At 41.1% G+C, this 20,973-nt stretch overlaps 1 protein-coding gene across 1 annotated transcript; it reads right to left on the minus strand.

Annotated features, from left to right (window-relative positions):
• Nucleotides 1–260: 260 nt before the first annotated feature.
• Nucleotides 261–20,936, minus strand: Uhmk1 (U2AF homology motif kinase 1). Its single transcript, XM_052737549.1, has 8 exons — nucleotides 20,511–20,936; nucleotides 18,289–18,581; nucleotides 17,450–17,641; nucleotides 14,467–14,561; nucleotides 13,114–13,190; nucleotides 12,888–12,986; nucleotides 10,903–10,991; nucleotides 261–6,997 (listed from the first exon to the last, which is right to left on the minus strand). Exons 1-8 carry the CDS (start codon nucleotides 20,776–20,778, stop codon nucleotides 6,851–6,853), a joined length of 1,260 nt encoding a protein of 419 aa, XP_052593509.1. The 5' UTR covers nucleotides 20,779–20,936; the 3' UTR covers nucleotides 261–6,850.
• Between the last annotated feature and the right edge of the window lie 37 nt (nucleotides 20,937–20,973).

Below are 20,973 nucleotides of genomic sequence, written 5' to 3' on the forward strand. Positions count from 1 at the left end.
CTGAACCATCTGTCCAGTCCTGGGGAAATTTTAATGAATTAAACCTAGGGCCCCATGCATGCTGGGAAAAATTACTGTCAGAAACCTACGAATAGAATTAGGGCAGTGATGTACACCTGTTATCCCAGAACTTGAGAGGTAGAGGCAGGATGACTGATTAGGAGGAGTTCAAGACCAGCCTCAGCTACATAGTGACTTGAAGGCCAGATGACCTACAGGAAATGCTGTCTTATTAAAAAGAAGAAAAAGAAATAAAAGAGCATTTTTCTTTGTAAGCTTTATTTTATCACTCTTATCCACCACACATCAGGAAGCTATCAACAACAGTGCATCGCATGGTGAGTCAGTTTACAACAAAACTGAACAAGGCAATTGTGTTTACAGAAGTTTTCAGCAGAAGTCCGCAATGCAGCTCGCTGAAACACAGTGCTCACACTTTATAGGGAGGTGGAGATAAAGTCCTCTGGTATCAGCAAGAATACAGACGTCTGAAAGAGTGGTATGGAAATCAGAAATTTAGGGATTTGAAAAAAGAACATCTTGGTATTAAAACACATCTATCTACATTTACAGTCCCACTTAGTTCAAACAAACAACAACCAAAGCCCAACCATTCACAAGCAGTAAAACACCACGAAACCCAGACTCGTAGCATCAAGAAATGCCAAGACCAACAGGCTACTGAAACAGCAGGGAGAAATGTCACAGACCACTCACTGCGCACTGCAATGTCCCTGTCGCTCTGAGGTGGAGGTAAACCAGCAGGAGCGAACACTCCTTAGAACTGGCTTTGGTTTAAGTGATCTTTCACACGGTTTGTAAGCCAGACCTATGCCCAAAACAGTAACTCCAGGTTTGCAAGGGAAAACAGTAGGTTTTCATATTCACAATCAATCACTCCAGTACTGGCACAGTCCCGAGACCAGAAACTATTAAAATGTATTGATCGTAAATGAATTTCTAAGAGTGACAAAAAGATCGAAAAGACAGAGCCCTTTTTAGGATGGGGGAAAAAGTCTTCTATCCCAGATTTGAAACGAATTAAAAGTGATTAAGGAATGTTAAAGTATTTTAAGATTTCTCACAAAGGAAGAATGAAAAATAAATGCTGATGGAAAAGATGTGACAGCTTTATATCCTGCTAATTACAGAAGTGCAGATTAAAGTTTTTAACATAATAATAAACACTACTTACACTTCTTTTCACAAGGTGCTGTAACTGCAGTTAGTGCAGACTAATGCCACCCACTCCACGTGCAGAAGGAAGACAGAGATGGCTGACCCCCAGGTTCTTTCTGAGCTTCAATTTGCAAGAATAGCAATGAACTCCAAATGCACAAGGGCTGGAATTCAAATACTTTTAAAAAATGAGGACAAACTGAATATGGATATTTAATCTGGCCTCATGAACCCTGACAGCAATCTCCTGGGGAAACAAGGATGAGGAATGTGTAAGAAAGGCCATGTTTTTATGCTACAGGTAAGAAGTCTAGATGAACTGTATGCGGAAGATCACTAATGCCAGTAAGGGAGCTACTTCCTTCCCTGTCTCAATTCATATTAATAGTTCTCTTTCCTTCTCTTAAGGCTGACAGCCTTCCGGTGACCCACCTAATAAAATAATATAGAAAAGGTAATTCATGTAACTGAAGAGATTCGGAGAGGAGCTGACAGAGAAAAGGGAAGTGACTCCAACTGAGGATTTCATTTTTATTTTATGTGCATTGCTGTTTTTGCCTGCATGTATGTCTGAGTGAGGCCCTGGAACTGGAGTTACAGACAGTTGTGAGCTACCATTCGGATGCTGGGAATTGAACCTGGGTCCTCTAAAAGAGCAGTCAGTGCTCTTTACCCCTGAGCCATCTCTCCAGTCCTCCAATGGAGGATTTTACAGAATGACTAGAGATATACTCACTGATAATCAGTGGGCTGAAGGTGGTAATAGCCTGCTGTTTACGCAAGTTTCTCAGTAAGAAACAAACAGAAAGCAAACAATTGCAGTTCTCTTCTCAGAACGTAACTTGCTTTCCTTACACAGAGAAGTAGAGTAAAGCTGTCTTTTGCCACTTAAGGCAAGAAAGAGCATGTCTTACTGCCTTTCCATTAAAACACTAGGAACTCAGCTCACAAAACACATACCGCCTTCAAAAGAACCACCCATTTCTCTTCCCAGTGTTGTGACAGCTACCCAGTTTAACACTCAGGCAATCATTTAGTGAGGTTCCCAGCCACGCCAGCATTTAGAATGGTGCCAACAAACACAACTGCCATGATTCTGACTCTCTGAAAGGCACAAATACAGCAAATTTAAAGCAATCATTCCCATAAGCAGCACAAGGAACAGGGAAAGTGCTGAGCTATAGAAAATCAATAGTTTTTATCAGGACAAAGTTTGTGTAAACTTTTGTGTTTGTCTTATATCCTGAAAAATTACCTTAATGACCATCTATAAAATAGTTTCCTACAAGAGCTGGGCATGATGGTACAAACTGTGAGAAGCAGCACTTGGGAGGCTGAGACAGAAAGATCCTGAGCTGAAGGCCAGTCTAGGCTGCACTGTGAAATCCTGTCTCCAAAAAGCTGTTTATCCTAAATGCTCCCTGGCTTATATGTATTTCTTTGACAGCTCACTTCTCCTATAAAGTCATAGCAAAAATAGTCTAAATTGTTTACCTTCTTAAATATCTAGTACCTGCCAATTGCTTGTCATGGTATGAAGCATTAGTCATCAGACAACTTTAAACATAGTGCACACCATCTTGGGGAGGCGGCAAGGACAAAAATCATGATCCATCCTGTGGTATCAGAAGAAAGGAAGAAAATCCATCAAAGGCGGGGGGCCCTCTAAAAACTAAAATATCCAAGCTTCTCCATGATTAAGACTCTAAAATCTAAACATACCCAGATGAGCTCCACACAACAGAGACTCAAGATCAGTGCATTCTTTAAGGAAGCTAGGAATACCAAGTGGGAAGACTGCCAGACCCCTATTCAAAAGAAAGGTGAATGCTGAGCACCTCAAGAAACAGGAATTCTTTTGAGCTAGCAGTGACCAAGGACTGGTCTGTATGTGACAACAATTTACAAGAAGCAGAGAGAGAGCTGGAGTAATAAGCTTTGAGGAAGGAACCCAACAAATGGAACAAGATCCCAGAATTAGATGTGCTGAATAACTGGCCTTTCCATCAACATACAATACTGAGATAAATAGGAATAGTTTTATACATATATTTTTTAAAGTAAGCCAAGGAAATTCTGGACTCAAATGACTCAATCCAAGTTATTCCAAGAACAAGGCAACAGTGCAGTCATCACCTAGAGCTTTCGCCCAGATGAGTTTTAATATTTGCCAGGAAACACAAGGCACTTGCTCATAACTTGAGCTAGCTACAGATCCAACAGATGGAAAGTCACGATGTCATCCTATCTGTACCCTACTCAGAATAAAACAGCCAGCCCAACCCCTTCAAGTGAGAGACTAGGTAAACCACACGGTTCCTAGTGTCTCCCTGACAGATCCCCTCACCCATTATGCTGCTAATTACCATCAGGTATGATGATGCTCATTTTCAATAACTGTTGAAAAAGAAAATGTACAATAGGCCTAATAAGCCAGAGTGAGAACTACCAAAAAATGATGACAGTCAGTCACCTGCCTTTGATCAATAAATTCAAAAGAGCCAAGAAACAGCTTCTGATGAGTATTCTAACCTGCCTTTAAGCTATCCCTAACTGATGCCCTTACTTGAGGGCAAGTCCAGTATAGTAAGAGAGAAAGAAGCCTTATGCCCCCAATTCTTCTGCACTTCTCTGTGGCGACATGGTGGGTGGCAAGTCAACGTATCTCAACACTCTTTAGCAGCTTGTAGTCAAAGAGAAGGTCACGCTTCTCGATGAACACAGAGACAGGTGAGTAAAACTCTATCAGTCATTGGATTCTAAAAGGAGCCATAGACTTAGATCACGAGACAGCAGAAAGGGAGATTTCCCAAAGAAAGCCACTGTGTCAATGGCCACAAAGGAAGGTGGGTATCCAGAGATTAATAAACACCTTACTGAGGGGCCCATCTAACAGTCTCTTCTAAACACTGTATTACAGATTTGATCATGGCTACTAGCCACCTCCTCCAAATACTTCTAAAGAACCCAAAATTTCCCATGGGGCAATCCCTTGCTAAGCCTTCTCTGGGACAGACTGTGCCACAGTAGAGTAGACCATGGAAGAATAAAGAAGGAAGTGGGAAGGCACAAGGGGAGGAAGCACAAAGACTAACAGAGGGAAAGAAAAACTACCTGAGGTAAAATTTGCCCCCAGAGACAGGGGCTAAGTAGTATGAACCCTCCACTCTTTACCTTGCCTCTTAATAAAAGAATTTTAGGTTTTTAATAACTTCAAAGAATTAAAATTCCTGTGCATATATTTATTGTGAAAATTGTATATTTTATAATATTTGGTCCCAGTTTAAGAAAGATATTAAAATGAAAGTCCTCATAGTATCAGAGGAGGGAGAATCTACAGCTGTCCTCTTTGGTAAATGGGCTAAGCTATTAAACAATAGTTTAAATCATAGTAGGTTATCTTTTGTTTTCAATTCTGTGGCTTCAATATAAAATATTTAATTCAATGCAATTACTTGGGCCCGTCATTTACTTCCTTAGCTCCCTTCAAATCAAACTAGCATCTTTTGTAGTAAGTCTACAGTGTCAAACACTACACATATTTATGAGTACATTTGCAATAATGAGGATCACAGAATTCTCTAAGTGCAGAAATGTTAGCAGCATACTGCACGACAAAGCTTGGAAGCCTATCTGCAGTTTATTTGCAAGAATCTTTTTTATGAGACAGGAACATGTGCTAAGCACACTTGACCTTCAAGAACATGTGCTAAGCACACTTGACCTTCAAAAGAATTCACTTGTACACTGTAACCACAGAACCAGCCCCTGGTGTAAATATTTATGTTTTAGGAAAGCTCAGGGCTTCAGAGCACTGATTGTGTGCTCTTCAATTTTGACTTGCAAACCAACCACCCAATCAACCCCTGAAAGAGTCTTCTTTCTAAGGAACACATCAGGGACCATGACATAAAAACATTAGGTAATTCATCAGTCAATCCCCTTATAACCAATTTAACTTCATAAGAGGGAGCTCTGAGTAATCTGATTTTACTAACAAATGTTGGACAGACTGTTTGACCAGGGTAAAAGAATTCATCCTCTAAAATGCAATTGTAATGGAGCTTCCAGGAACTTGTATGGCACGAACAAGAGAAAACTATGTAAGTGGGCTGCCACCAGGGAAGGAAAGACTCTTTCCTAAGGAAAAATAAATAAATAAAACTTTCAGGTAAGGAGCTAGGAAAAAATTCCTAACTGGTGTACAATTTGTGGGTTGTCTTGTACAATCAGTGCTTTACAAATGTTTCATAAGTTTACAACTTTCAAGGCAATCTACTATACAGTAAAAAGAATGCACACTCACAATCCTCAAGTCACAGTCAACCTGTGCCCACAAACGCATGAGAATAGGCGCCCTCTAGTCAAGGCCACATTAGTCCGTTATGGAGCTCTTAGGAATGGAGTTTTTCTTCTTTCTACTTCCACCTCATAACACCCCAACCTTTCTTTACTCCCTTCCAGTCAAAAGCCAGATGACTGGGCACTGCCCTCAGCTGCAGAGGGGCCAAGGGGGAAGGGGATGCCTACGGTGGGAGGCAGCGGGGAGGACGCGGGGAAAGGATCCGTGATAGCTACCTTCTTCGTACTTTTCTCCCTTCACTGCACAACAACCTGTTTTTTTTCTGATCCACTTCAATTTTCCATTATAACTGAAAAAATCACACCTGGAGAAATTTTACAATTATCACAAGAGGTTCAGTACAAAACAGATGAGTCAATCTTGAGTATAAAGTAGACTGAAGAATGGGGTAATTTACATGTACCGAAACCCTCTTTGTTCCAGTTACTTGGAAGAGTTTCAACGTAACCCTGGTCTAGACTCCAGTTTGTTCTGCGCTTTACGGGAATGAACTGTTCTGTCATCTACATTCTATCAGTCAGACTGACTTTCAAGAAACCTACACCTCAAGTCTCACAAGTGTGAAACAGGTAGGAAGAAATGGTTATAGACTATATTAGATCACAAGACTCACACTATAAAGTACACTGACTCAAATTTCTCTCTTCTCTCACACCTGCACACCCACTCAAGCACACATACTCGACATAAAAATTGTGCAAGATCAAGCATCAGCTTCTATTTTAAAAGCCTCAATAGTAATTTTAAAAACGGAGATAGGCTCACTGCAGTTTCTTCAGAGGAATATTAAGTCCTACAGTACTCCCTTAGAAAAGTTCCCAACTCATTGTTAAGAACACGGTAGGTAACTGCTGCTTGACAACGACTTAACATTAGAGCGTCCAGTGCCAGCTAGAACAATGAGATACACCTGACAACACAAACAGACACTCTGTGATGTCACCAACCCTAACAAATTGTTAATCATATTCACTATGACAAGTTACTCGTCTTTGCTTCATCATCACATGAAATGACATCTGTTTTAGGTTACATACTAAAGAGCAGCACCTGCCCTACTGCACAAATAAAGGGTGCCCACGTGGGTGCTCTAACCCCCTCAATGTATAGCTGAGAGGTCTTGTCCTACTCAGTGCCAATGTTTGCAATGCAGTCACTGTTTGGGCAATGGCTGCACATTAGTAGGATTAAATAAATGTACAAGGTACCCTTTAAAATGGGTAAAGGGGTGCTCCTGCATTCAGCTGTGGAATATAATAATCGGAGAAATGGAAGAGGAGAAACAGGAAATAGTCCTTGGGTTACTGATTAAAGCAAGGTTTGATACAGGTATCCCCTCTTGTAGGCACTCAGCGGGTAGAATGTAGCCACAACAAACTTTCCGTCAAACATCCTCCCAGTCAGCAATTTCTGAGCAGCTTTGGAGTCACCAGCGTTTGCATACTCAACAAAGACCTGAAGGAGGTTAGAGAAGACAGCATCATTTCACCACAGTGGTTTTAGATTTAGATCAGTGCTTTACCAACTTTAACGTATGCCCAGTTACATGCCACACAACAACATCAATGAAAAATCATGTGAGACACTGGTCCTCTAAGATTATAACAGAGCTGAAAATTCATATTGCCTGGTATTTTACTGTACCTTTCTGGCATTTATACCAGTGCTTACCTGTATATCACAGCTGCCTACAGTATTCAGGACAATACTATCCCAGGTTTTCAGGCCAGCAACAACAAACTACATCATGCAGTCTAGGTGTTCTGTAGGCTTTATCATGTAAGCATTAAGTGTGCTATGTATCAGTTTACACAACAACAGAATCACAGAGATACAGTTCTCACACTATCTCCTGTTATTAAAGGATACATGACTGTGTACAGCTTCAGTGTCTATAATTCTTTTAGAAATTCAGTGTGTGTGTGTGTGTGTGTGTGTGTTTAAGTCAGAGGATAACTCTCAGGAGTCAGTTCTCTCCTGCCACCTTGTGGGATCCTGTAGTTGAACTTAGGTCATCTAGCCTGCTCACAAGTGCCTACCCACAAAAACCTCGACCCCGAGTCATCCCACCTGCCTGTGTCTGCTTCATCACATTTTTTTCTGTTTTTTTTTTATTCATTTTACATACCAACCACAGATCCCCCTCTCACTTCCCCCCACCTTCAGCCCCACCCCTCATCCCCTCCTCCATCAGGGTAAGTTCTCCCATGGGAGGACAGCTAAGCCTGATACATTCAGTTGAGGCAGGACCAAGCCCCTCCTCACTTTATCAGGGGTGAGCAAGGTGTCCAACCAGTGGTAATGGGATCCAGAAAGCCAACTCATGCACCAGAGATAGGTTCATCTCATTTCTTAACAAGCTCTGATGGCAATGCTAACAATCCATCAAGTACACTTTATAGCGGTAGGTTTAAAAACACTTCCTTAGAACTCAGCTCAATTCATCCAATTCTTAAGAGCTATCAAAGACAAGTCAGGTGAAAAAGCATACACGTTTGAGTGAAACTCCCAGAGGACTATGAATAATAGTAGACACAGCCAGGTAAGGATGAAGAGCCCGGAGAAACTGTAACACCACTACAAAGAAAGCTACACTTGGAGAAGTACATGAAGGGGAAAGAGCTGAACAAAGCTCTAGGAACTACGCCTATAAAAATCTTTGTAAAACTACAGACCAAAACTATAATAAAGAAGCTCAAAACCAGTGATTTCCTTTCCCGGAGCACCTGACTCCTTCCCAAAGGTAGAGATTGGGACATAGAGTCACGTAAGTTCTCTGTGCTGTCCTAAAGCAAAAGGGCAGGGAAAGGGAATGATCTGGAATGACCTGTTCTCAGTTACCACACATAGCAGAAGATGAATCACACTCAAGAACTGCCTCTCTGCTCACCGTGTCCCTTAGTCATTATGTCAAGAATTCCCCTGAGCTCAGATATTCAGAGACTTTTGAAAGCAATGTGAAAATGGATCCTAAGAAATCAACACCTAGATCATCATCACCTTTCAGCTGCTTTCAGACAGGGTCCCAAGTCACCCAACCTGGTCTAAATGTGTTGTGCATCACGAATGCCTTCAATTCATTTCTCTGCCTCTGCGATGCTGGGATGACAGGCATATGCTACCATGCCGAACTCTTCTACACACGTTCTTCTGTGTTTGCCTCACATTCATCTACCTACAAACTCAGGCACATCCCAGTTTTCACCTCTCCTTTCACAGGAACCTTCTCTTACTTGAAAAAAGCCAAATTCAATTCCATGGAGTATAAAAGAAAAATTCCTAAAAGAGTTTTGTGTGTGTGTGCGTGTGTGTGTGTGTGTGTGTGTGTGTATGTGTGTGTGTGCGCGCGCATGTGCAGGCCAAAGGTTGACGACAGGTGTCTTTCTCAGTCACTTTTCCACCTTAAAAAAAAATGCTTTATTTATTATTTATTTGCTGTATACTGTCGTTGTGTCTGTGAGGGTGTTGGTTTCCCTGGAACTAGAATTGTAGACAGCTGTTAGCCCTCATGTGGGTATTGGGAATTGAACCTGAGTCCTCTGGAAGAGCAGTCAGTGCTCTTAACCTCTGAGTCATTTCTCCAGCCCCTTTCCCACCTTATTTTTAAAGACAGGGTTTTTCCTGAACCAGAGCTCACCAACTAGTTAGAATGGATGACCAAAAAGCCCCAGGGATTCTCCTGCCCCCAGTTCCTCAGTACTGGGATTGCAGGTACACGACAACACATCTGTCTTTTTACATGGATACTAGTGATTAAAATGGGTCTTCATGCTTGGACAGCAAGCACTTTTGAATCTGCACCATATTCCCAGCCCCAATACTCAATTATTTATGAAATATTCTTTCATTAATATACAAAGCCCTATGTGACATATGACTAGTCATTCCACCTCACGCAAGTATTCTGTTAAGCAGGATGTATAACTAAGACCTAAGGAACCTGGACCTCTGATGGAATTTTCTGAGTTTATATGTATTGGAAAATGGAGAGGTGGTACTAATTTTGCTCCTTCCATATAACTAGGTCTAAGCTATGCACAGTTCTTGAAGATAAAGTGAAGATTACCTAACGTTATTTTTACATATAAATAAGAGGGAAAGTTGGAGAGATGTCTCACTGGTTTTAAACTGCTTACCTTACAACAGTAAGGACTGGAGTTTGGATTTCAAGAACCTATATATAACAAGACAGGTACGAATGCTGGCTTGTCTGAATTCCAGCCTCAGAAGGCCGAGGCAGGGAATCCCCAGATTAGCCAGCCCAACAAGACTAGCCATACTGGCAAGCTCTGGGTTTAACAGAGAGACCCTGCCACAATAAATCAAGAGGAAAAGCTATGAGGAATGATTCTCAACATCAGCATTGGGCTTCCAAATGTATACACACACATATATACATAACACACAAGAATGAAAACAGGAAATTAGATAAAGTGCTACTTGTCAGCTACTCAGAATCCTCATCTCTAAAATGTCATTAAATGGAAATAAAAGCATTTCCAAACGGCCAGTGAGCTATAAGATAATCTCTACAATCAGCAGCATGGTGGCAAGTGCCTGCAACCCTAGCACTCAGGAGCTGAACAGGAGGATTTGGCAGGGCACCCAGTCAAAAGTGACTGCACCACTCCTGATGCACTTTTCCAGGGGAAGAAGGGCAGCTAATGTGCAGAGGCAAGGCTGCTGCTGCTGCACAGCCTACACTCCACAGGGCACTTCCCTCAACCAAGTGACATGGCTTGAATGTTAACAGCGAGTAGACTAGAAACCTGAAATACAGTAAAATAATATTCTGTTTCTATAAAGGAAAAAAATATAGACAGAGTATTTGCATTTTCTTATCCTCTTTACCATGTGATTTGATTAGAGAGAGTTTCTAATAAAAATGATGTGATCATAGTTCTCACCCAGACATCTAACAGAGGAAGGCAGTATGGGCCATCACAGACTGGTCAACAGAGACACAGCTCAGGCAGGAGTCTCCATCCAGCATGCTCTTCTTCTCTACATGGTCACTAATCATTTCTATTGCAATCAGAACCTAATCCAACTGGTTTTCCAAGTGTACTTAATTTGAACAAAACTGAACCAAACAGTTCTCTAATTAAACCTAATCAAAATTAACACAATTCAGTTGGTGTCACTGTTTACCATGGCTCAAAAGTACATTTTTTAAAAAATAAAGTTTAAGTGATTACAAAAATCAAACATATTATAGGACTTTTAGATAGGTAAAAAGCGTAAGAAAGTAATGATAATCTATACTGAAAAAATTTTGTGTATGCCTTCCCACAGAATCCATCTAGTACAAAATTTTAATAATCTACAAATACTTCTGCAATTATAAAAAATGTGCTTACTTGTCCTCTGCCAGGATTTTCCTTTGGAACAAGCAGAGAAACCACTGGTCCATATTTCTGACACTCCTCTTTGACATCTTCTACAACATCTGGTCATAAAAGCACACAACAGCAGGTACTTACTACTTGAAAATTCAGTGACACACAGCTAAGTAATGAAGTGATTTTCCTTACCTTAGGACAAAAAGCTTAAGAGTATAAATTCAACGCATTAACAATTTCTTTTAATAGTCTACATTTAATGTTTTAAATACATTAGTTAAATAATTCAAAACTGAAAAGAAAATTCCCAATTCTCATTCCGCTTCTCCTCTTGAAGCCAATCAGCACCATGAAGTTACTGCTGCAGCCGGCCAGTGTTACCAGGGTACACAAGCAAATATAATTTTATGTATTTTAAGAAAGAATTTCAACTTTAATATTTCTGAAGTATATCTTTGTGGATTTCTATATTTAAAAAAATTAGATGTATTTACTTTATGTGTTTTGCCTGCATGCATACATGTGCATGCAGTGCCCCCTGAAGCCAAAAGAGGGCACTGGATCCTCTGGAACTGGAGTTACAAGACCACTGTGAGCTGCGATGTGACTGCTGATCCATCTCTCTGGACAGTTTTCCATATTATTAAATGAAGTCTTCTCATTTGTTTTTATGGCTGTATACTTTTGGACAGTTTACTATATTCAAGAAATTAACCAATGTCTCCTAACTGATGACTACTTAACTATTTTAAAATGTTCTGATATTATAAATAATACTGTTTACAATTTATTGAACTTCATTATTTCTCATAGCTGATATTCTAGAAATAACATTGCTAGGTCAAAACTGACATAAACTTGCAATATTGTTAGAATTATCAGGTTGTCTTTCCTAAGGTTCTAATAGAAACTCTTTCAAGCAGCATAATCAAAAACTTGTTTTTCTATTCCCCATAGTTTTTGCTGTTTATGTGCCCAGCGACAAGGACAGCAATTAGGTTTGAACTGGTGCCATTCGCTCCCTTCTACCATAAATGTTTACTGGGTACCTACCATGCATTTTTTCCAAGGGTGCTAGATTCCAGTGTTACTAGCTCATAAACAAGATGCAATTCTTAATCACAGCAATCAAGCCTGTTAGGTACATGCACACTGGCTACTGCTGCAACTTTAACTGTTTTCCAACAAATAAGATACAATCATGCCAAGCTGCTGTTCTCTGAACATGGCAGTTTCTATTTGATGTTACTTCATCCAACCCACCTTTTAGATAACTAATCACTGAGCTCAGATGTAACCACTGCAGTGAAAGCCCTCACTGATCACTCAAGCTAAGCTGAGTGCCCTTTTTCTATCATCGTTTGTAATGTCTCTCTTACATTAAAAATAAGAAATAATCCCCTGAGACACAGTAAATGTGTCTGAATGAAAAGGTTGTTAAAAGCAAGAGAGAGAGAGAGATAAAAAGCAGAAATGACAGCACAGAGAAGGGACAGAAAAGACAGATCAGAGACAGAATCTTATGGGTAAATCTCTATTAATTTGGTAAAATGAAATGTCAGAGTCCAAATGACTTTATGAATCAAAAAGCACAATTATTTTAGACATCAAAGAGTTCAATGGTCCTTTTAAATTTTGTGTTTAGAAAAATAAGAATCTTATGAATAAAATTTGTATCACACACACATTGGTCATAGTCTGTATGTAAGAACGAAACACTATAATATAATCTGGGAAGCACAGAGAAGGGACAGAAAAGACAGATCAGAGACAGAATCTTATGGGTAAATCTCTATTAATTTGGTAAAATGAAATGTCAGAGTCCAAATGACTTTATGAATCAAAAAGCACAATTATTTTAGACATCAAAGAGTTCAATGGTCCTTTTAAATTTTGTGTTTAGAAAAGTAAGAATCTTATGAATAAAATTTGTATCACACACACATTGGTCATAGTCTGTATGTAAGAACGAAACACTATAATATAATCTGGGAAGCACTAACCTTCATATTCATCTTCATTTTCAAGATAATCATCGTCCAGCACGTTGAGGAGTCTGAGCACTGGAGTTGGAAGCATCACCAGATCTTCAATATGAGGGGCTGTGAAAGTTCGTGACAATATGGGCAAATGTAATAAATGATGAATTGATCAAATAAGGAGCCTGAGAATATATACACACAATTACCAAATAACCAGGGAGGGGAAATAATGGCAGATACAACTTACCAAAAGGAATGCTAAAGAATGGGCTGCACAATGCCATCTCAGCAGGGATCCTTCTGCTTGGGTCATCATGAAGCATGCTAAAACATAACAACATCATTATGATTACTGCCAGACCTTCTAAAAGGGAAACTATCAAAAAAGGCTCAGTGTTCATCTCAGCACTACCTCTATTATCGTGGATTACTCATTCCCCTGTGGAGAACAGAAAGGCCATCTGAGCAACAGTGCAATAAACCATGGGACGTTTCTGACACAGTATCATGCTATGATTTAATGTTTCTAACTAATAAGAAACATAAGAAAGTGATGTACATGCTATAGCACAGTGGGGCGTGGGCGAGACAAATGTTTATGGTAGCACAATTTAAAAAAACAAACAAAAAGCAAAAACAAAAACCAGAAGGTAATAGTGGGATAATTGAATCTTGCCAAATTCCCCTAATCTTAAAACTATTTTATGTAAAAATCTACAGGCAATTACAGAAACAGACTACGGATGGTAGTAATACTCATACAGGCATTCGTTTATAAGAAAGTAGAGAAGAAACAGGTGTACAGATAATAAATGAAAGAGAATAAGGCAGGAAAACACAAAGGCAAACGGATACTCACTGGGAAGTACGGCAAGCCAATTTTACAACAGCAGATGAAACTACAAGGGACCACTGCACTCACACCAGGTAAACACGAGCCTCTGGGAAATCCTAAGAGCTAGAGTAAACCAGAAACTAAGATTTCCTAAAATAAGCAGCCAAGACACTTCATGGAAAATCCCAGTGAGAAAAAAATATCGGGAAGAGAATTCAAATGATCAAAATGGGGAAAGACAGGCAGACAGACAGAGGGAAAGAGAGATTTATCAGAAAAAAACAAGGAAGAAGAACCAGATCGAAGGGGCGGGGGAAACCACACCTTTTCCCCTCTTATTTGTTCCTTTGAGACAATGTCTCACATGTAGCTCACAGCAACCTCAAACTACAGCTCTCCTGCTCAACCTCTCAAACACGGGAACAGCAGGCATGCATCATCATGCCTGGCCCTCCTTTACATTACAAAAGAACAGCAGAAGAATGACACTTCCATAACTAGAAAGGCTATCTTAATTGTTTTGTTTTGTTTGACACAAGGTCTCACTATGTAGCTCTGGCAGGCCTTGAACTCACAGAGATCCTCCTGCCACTGCCCTGGAGTGCAGGGATTAAAAGCATGCGCCACCTCACCTGGGTAAAATTCCTATCTCTAAGGGAGTTGCATCTATATAACTAGGCAAATTAGTAACAGTAATATAAATCCAAGAAAAAAAACTTTAGCTGGTAAAGGTCTGCAAAGCAAATTATACTGTATCTAACATACCTTTTGATAAGGTCTCTGAGGTGATAGGCTGGAATTGCGGCATTCACCACTGCTTTACTGGCAAATATATGATCAATAATAGCAGAACTGTTTGCCTAAAAGAGGGGAAAAAAGTCTTCCTTAGGTTATTCGGCTCAGCTTGCATTTACTGAGAAGTAGCCATATGACACTATTCCATGAGTAACATGCAATACCTCTTCTAAGAATTTATAATCTTAATGGAGGAGACTTCATTGTAGTGATTTCTAGAGGCACTGATACAATACCTGGCACTATGAACATCTCCAAAATGAATGTGTAAAACTCAAGAAATCACACTGAGATGCAATTTTATGAATGAATGTAATAGGTGGGTCACAATACCTAATGATGAGTCTTTGTTGGTATTCAGGTGAAATAAACTATCATTGAGAAAAAGGAGGCGGTATGAGAATGCTGCCTTTGCTACATTATTCACATTCCATTTGTAGATGACAGCACTTAGTCCGTGAGTACTGTGATGGTTAATCTTCACTGTCAATTTAGAATCACTGAAGCCACTGGTAAGGTACCCTCTTGGGTTTGCCTGCTAGCACATGTTGGAGATTAACTGAAGGGAAAAGGCCTACACAGCATGTAGGTGGCACCATCTCATGGCTTGGGGACAAAGTAGAAGGAAAAGGGAAACAGCCTGTTTCCTAGCCACGAAGGTGCAAACTGCTGTGCCACACTGCCACACCCTCCGACAGCATGGACCAATACCTCTAAAACTGTGATCCAAAATAAATATTCCACTAGACACAAAAATGTATCTAACCATATGTAGCAAGTGCTATACTAACTCAGAATGCAGAACTCACATTAACTAGAATCTACTGCTAACTTACTATGACCACACATTATGCTGAAAACCTATGCAACGTTTCTTTTTTAGTCTTAGTACTCTTACAAGACATTACATTGTTAGTCTCTTTATATTACAGGAAAATAAATGGTTTAATGAACCCAAATAACTTAGTAGGAGGTGAAAGTAAGACACAGTTAGACTTCAGAATCTATGCTCACACCAGCTTGGCAATTTTACCTCTGCAGAACTGTCATTATGACACTTTACCTAGAGAGACATATATTTGAGATGCCATTAGCATATGTCATGCCTCCAAATTTTACACAAATTTGAGTGTGACCTATTTCTGATGTGCTCTGGGCCAAGCAGATACAGTCCAAAGAGCCTAAGCAAAGTCAAAGCTAATTTAAATGATTGATCCATATTCAAACTAACACTAAAGAAAGAACACATAGCTTGTTAGCTATCTGGAAATATCATTAATAGAAAAAAGTGGTACTGGTTTTATGCCCATAAGCAGCATTTTTGGGGCCAAAAATAAACATAAGGCAATCCCACTAGAGAGTATTAGTGTATTCCTTCCAAGAATCACTAAACCAGAAATTGATGACTAGGGTTTAGCATAAATCAAACTATAATGGTCACCTACTATTGGCTAGATGTTTATGATATGGGATATCCTTCTGTATGTTGGGAATGGAGGTTGCGCTCATTAGTTAATAAATAAAGCTGCTTTAGTCTATGGCAAGGCAGGATAGAGCTAGGAAGGAGATCCAAGCAGAGCTACAGGAGAAGAAGGGCGGAGCCTGGGAGACATCAGCCAACTGCCCAAGGAGCAACACGCCAGCAGACCAGTAACGCCACAGCCACATGGCAACACTTAGATTAAGAAATGGGTTATTTTAAATGTAAGAGCTAGCTAGTAATAAGCCTGAGCCATTGGCCAAATATTTATAAGTAATATTAAGCCTCTGAATGATTATTTGGAAATGGCAGAACAGAAAAACCTCCAGTTATTTATTTATTTATTTTATGTTTTTTTAGGACAGGGCTTCTCTGTGTAGCCTTAGCTGTCCTGGAACTCTCACTCTGTAGACCAGTTTGGTCTTGAACCCAGAGATCCGCCTGCCTCTGCCTCCAGAGTGCTGGGATTAAAGGCACCACCCAGCAGTTACACGTTTATTATGAAAATATTTAATTTCAAATACTTATTGCTTAAAACCAGACTCAATCATAACTTCAAAGTATTATATGTTAAAGCTCAAGTCTAAAGGATACTGAGAACTTCATAATAATAAAGTATCACACTACATTTGCAAAACTAATTAGGATTAATTCCTAACTTAGAGACATACAAAAAGTTCATTTCAATGTCTGAGGTTTGGAACTTAAAACCATGCTCCCTCAGAAACAACAAAAGCAGTGGCCAGTATACCACCGCCACAGAAGCTAACTAGCCAGTGTAGAGTGTATAGAGGCCTATGGCATACTAGTACATACAAAGTACTATGGAACCATAGAAAGCTTCTAATTAGGAGAACCCAGCACGTGACCTGGAACCAGTTATATTATACAACTGTGCCTCTCTCGACCACCCACTCTACTCTCATGAGACTGTTCAGAAAATTTAACAAGATTGTGCTAAAAGTACTTTTTAACTGTAAAGCATTATTAAAAGATTATTATTTAACTTAATACCTAAAGTAAATTTCTTTTTTGGGGGGGAGGGTGTTCAAGACAGGGTTTAGAGCCGTGGCTGTCCTAGAACTTGATCTGTAGACCAGGTTGGCCTCCAACTCACAGAGATTTGCCTGCCTCTACCTCTTGAGTGCAGGTATTAAAGGTGTGTGCCACCATGCCCAACTAACAAAGGGAATTTCTTTTGCCTGTGTGGGAAAATACATTCAAACATTTCAGCAAATGCTTACTACACCCCAGGACCTAGATTAACAGCTGTGAGGATGCAATGTCATCAGTGTATTTGAAGCTATAGGGATAAGCAGAGGCACTGAAGGTACCATAAATACATACAGAGAACACGAAGGATAGGAGGCAATCAGACCCTCTGACAAAAAACAACAACAACAAAACCAAAAAACATAAAGCAAACTTCTAAACTAATTGAGAGACCCCAAACAAACCCCTCAAGCAGCTTACCTTCCATTCCTGAGATCTGACTGTATGTTTCAGTTTCATTCCTGAGAACATTTCCAGTAAAATGATTCCGAGGCTCCACAGATCAACAGCTGAGGTACATTCTGTATCACTCTGCAGGCCAGCCTGGGCCAAGCAGTTTTGCAGTTCTGCTTCTGGAGCGCGATACCCGTCTGTCTGAATATACTTCACATCCTACGAAGACGAAGAAACACTACAGCCATCAAAAGAGTCTCGCTTTCCATCCTTCTCTACCATGCACTCTTCACAGGCACAGTAGGTCACCCGACAAAACAAATGCCGCAAACTTCAGTCCTTACCTAACGTAATTCTTCAGCTCCCTAACTAGGCAGTTAGCACAAAAAAGCCGGACCCCTTCCACACAGCTGCTCAAAAAGAAGTCTTTTTTTAAAAGTACTTTCTTACCTATTATGCAGCGATGATAAAGACCCTCTGCAGAAACCGGATAAATCACAGAGCAATGAGGATTTGCCTGAACTGTCACCTCTGCCATCAGCCATGAGCAAGAGCCCCAACATCAAAGAAACAGGAACAGCAACCCAGCAACTCACCAAATGCCGACACTGAAAAGCCTTCTACGTGGGCTAAGTATGTTTATTAATTTCTGAGCTTTCGTGAGCCTTACTAACACCTTCTACCTGACCGAAATTTATGCCCTTGTTTCACAAAGCATCACTGAAATTCTTTTAATTTGCTCTCTTAGAAGGACTTTGGTATTTTGGAAGTGCCCCTTTGGTCCTAAACTACCATTGTTATTAAAAATATTTGGCTTGGACCATTAGATTTTTAAACCATAACAGAGAAGAAAAGGTATTTCTTACCTGATTGCCTTCTTTGAAGCTAAGTCCAAAGTCAATCAGCTTAAAGCATTCATTCTCTGCACTCCACAGTATGTTCCGTGGTTTGAGGTCTGCATGGACATAGCCCTCATGGTGAAGGAAAGCAAGGGCCTCCAGAACATCTCTGGCACAATGCTGTATCATCCACATGGAGCAACCCTGGTGACTGGAATATAAAAGCAATTCCGAAACACTGACATCCAGGAGTTCAAGCAACAGACAGCGTGATGGCACGTTTGGAGAGAAGTGTATGGTAAAGACTCCATACAAAGTCACTAGAAAAAAAAAATACAATACTTTATAACAATCAAATTCACAGTAACTCACTACCAAAGTACTTAACTCTTCTTTATAAATTTGGGATAGTCCAGACAAAGAGAACTTTATTTTTATGTGTGCACAAACACACATGCACATGGCATGTGAGACTGTTGTGAGAGCTACTGTTATAGCAAAAAAATGAATTTCCCTCTAGGCAGACATCGTACCCTCCCTTAAGAGTTAATCCAGCAGGGCGGTGGTGGTGGTGGTGGTGGTGGTGGTGGTGGTGGTGGTGGTGGTGGTGGTGCACTCCTTTAATCCCAGCACTCAGGAGGCAGAAGCAGGCAGATCTCTGTGAGTTTGAGGCCAGCCTGGGCTACAGAGTGAGTTCCAGGAAAGGTGCCAAAGCTACACAGAGAAACCCTGTCTGGGGGAATGGGGGTGGTGTTGGTGGTAGTGGTAAATCTAGTTGGTGGGTCAATGACCATCTAAGGGTAGGAGTATTAGTCCTTTCATGAGATATTTTTTTCCCCCCAGAATTCCTACTCCTGGCCCAGCCTCTTACAAAACAAACCATGCTTTTCTTAATCACTCTTTCTTAAAGCGACCTCCAGGCCTTGTGGTTGTCTAGCCACCCCCACCTCTCTACAAAAGCTGGCCTCCACACTGGCTTACCACAAACAACATGGCTACTTCTTTTATTTTCTCCTCTCAGAGCAGGTGCTGAGATGTACAACTTGCCTGCCCTAGGGTTTTTCTTTTAAACTCCAATGAAATTATCCTCAGGCATTTCCCCAGTGTCTTTTGACTACTGAGGCAGTATGCACCAAAATCTCCAGCAACACTGGGAACTGAACTCAGATCCTCTGCAAGAACAGCTGAGCTACTCTACCCCTTGCTCCTAGATAAGGATAACTTTGGTAAGCATTAGAAACTTCCACTATTTTTCCAATGAATAAGATCTTTGGACAGTGGGGTTATTTAAATAAAATGAAATACCATATATGGCAGTGGTGGGTAAAGACGCACTTAAGGTGTCAAGAAAAAAAAATTATTAAAAGTAAACTGTAATGTTAAGTAACCCTTAAAAACAAATTGAAGGTTGGTTGATTCACATCAGCATTCCATTCTCTGAATAGTAAAAAAAATTAAACATTAAAAAGATACATCAAGACATTGAGATAACATTTTAATGTAATCATGCAGAGATTCAACAAGTACTGAGGCTTGCAAAAAAATTTTCCTTGTCACACGCCAAGGTTATAGTGATATTCCACTTCGTAAGCTTAAAAAAACAGAAACACTAGTATCAAAAAATTCTTCTGCCAGTGAAGTATTACAAAAAGGTCTTTCTTCAAATTACACATGGATTCTATATACCAAGATGTAAGACCAATACAAGCTTACATTCTGAATATCTGAGTCATGAAAGTCTTACTGAAGCAAATGCAGTGCCCCTGAATGTCACACTTCCATAACTTCTGGTAATACTGAGTCCCCTCTCCCAAATCCACACTAAATAGGTATCATTTGAGTTGCTAGGATGTCATTAGATGTCACTGGATACCATAGCCCTAGAATGTTTTCCATTTTCTATAGGAAGAAAAAGATGCAAAATTTTCCACTCAAGACATGACAACCTAGCAAAGGAATGCCTTTCGCTGCAGAAGGCATTTCTCTACGCTACTAAGTACCAGCTGAAAACCGAAGCAAAACAGGACTCTACTAAGCATTGCTTTGCTATGTGATAATCACCTCCACCATACCTCGGAGAGCAGCAAAGAAAAGGCGGATGGAAAAGGGACCAGCATCGGGAGATAACTAGTGGGGCCCAATCCTCTCCTCACCTAAAGGACCAAAGGCCGGGGGGGAGGATGGGGGCGCTGAGAACGTGAATGCTTGGACCGGGACCTGGGCAAGAGATAGGAGACAGCCACAATTACCGATGTTCCTGTGACCCTGCAACTGCTCCAGCGCCGCCCTCTCTTTGCGGAAACCATACTCCGCGGCCGAGGCCGCAGCCCCGGTGGTTCCCGGAGGCAGGAACTGCTTGAGGGCTCCGGGGGGCGAGCCCGGGGTGCCGCAGCAGCGCACCCGATACACCGAGGCCGACGAGCCGCTGCCCAGGCGGCTCTGTACCTGCCACAGCCGCCCGAAGGCCTCCAGGAAGCGCGGCGGCTCGGCGCCCCACGCGCAGCCGGACCCCGCCATGGTGCGGGCTGGGGCGAGGACACGCGAGCCGACACGACGCGCCAGGAAGGCCCGCGGCGCCCGCCGTCACATCCCCGCCCGGACCCGCCGCTCCGCAGGGAGGGGCCCGCAGCGCCCGCACCGACTCCCGGGACTCAGGCCGCCATGACACCGGAAGCGGGAGTGAGCCCAGGCCCAGCCGCCGGAAGTGGGGGG

Source organism: Peromyscus californicus, unplaced genomic scaffold (assembly GCF_007827085.1).
Source record: "Peromyscus californicus insignis strain IS unplaced genomic scaffold, ASM782708v3 Scaffold_14__1_contigs__length_90479793_seg_2, whole genome shotgun sequence".
NCBI lineage: Eukaryota > Metazoa > Chordata > Mammalia > Rodentia > Cricetidae > Peromyscus > Peromyscus californicus.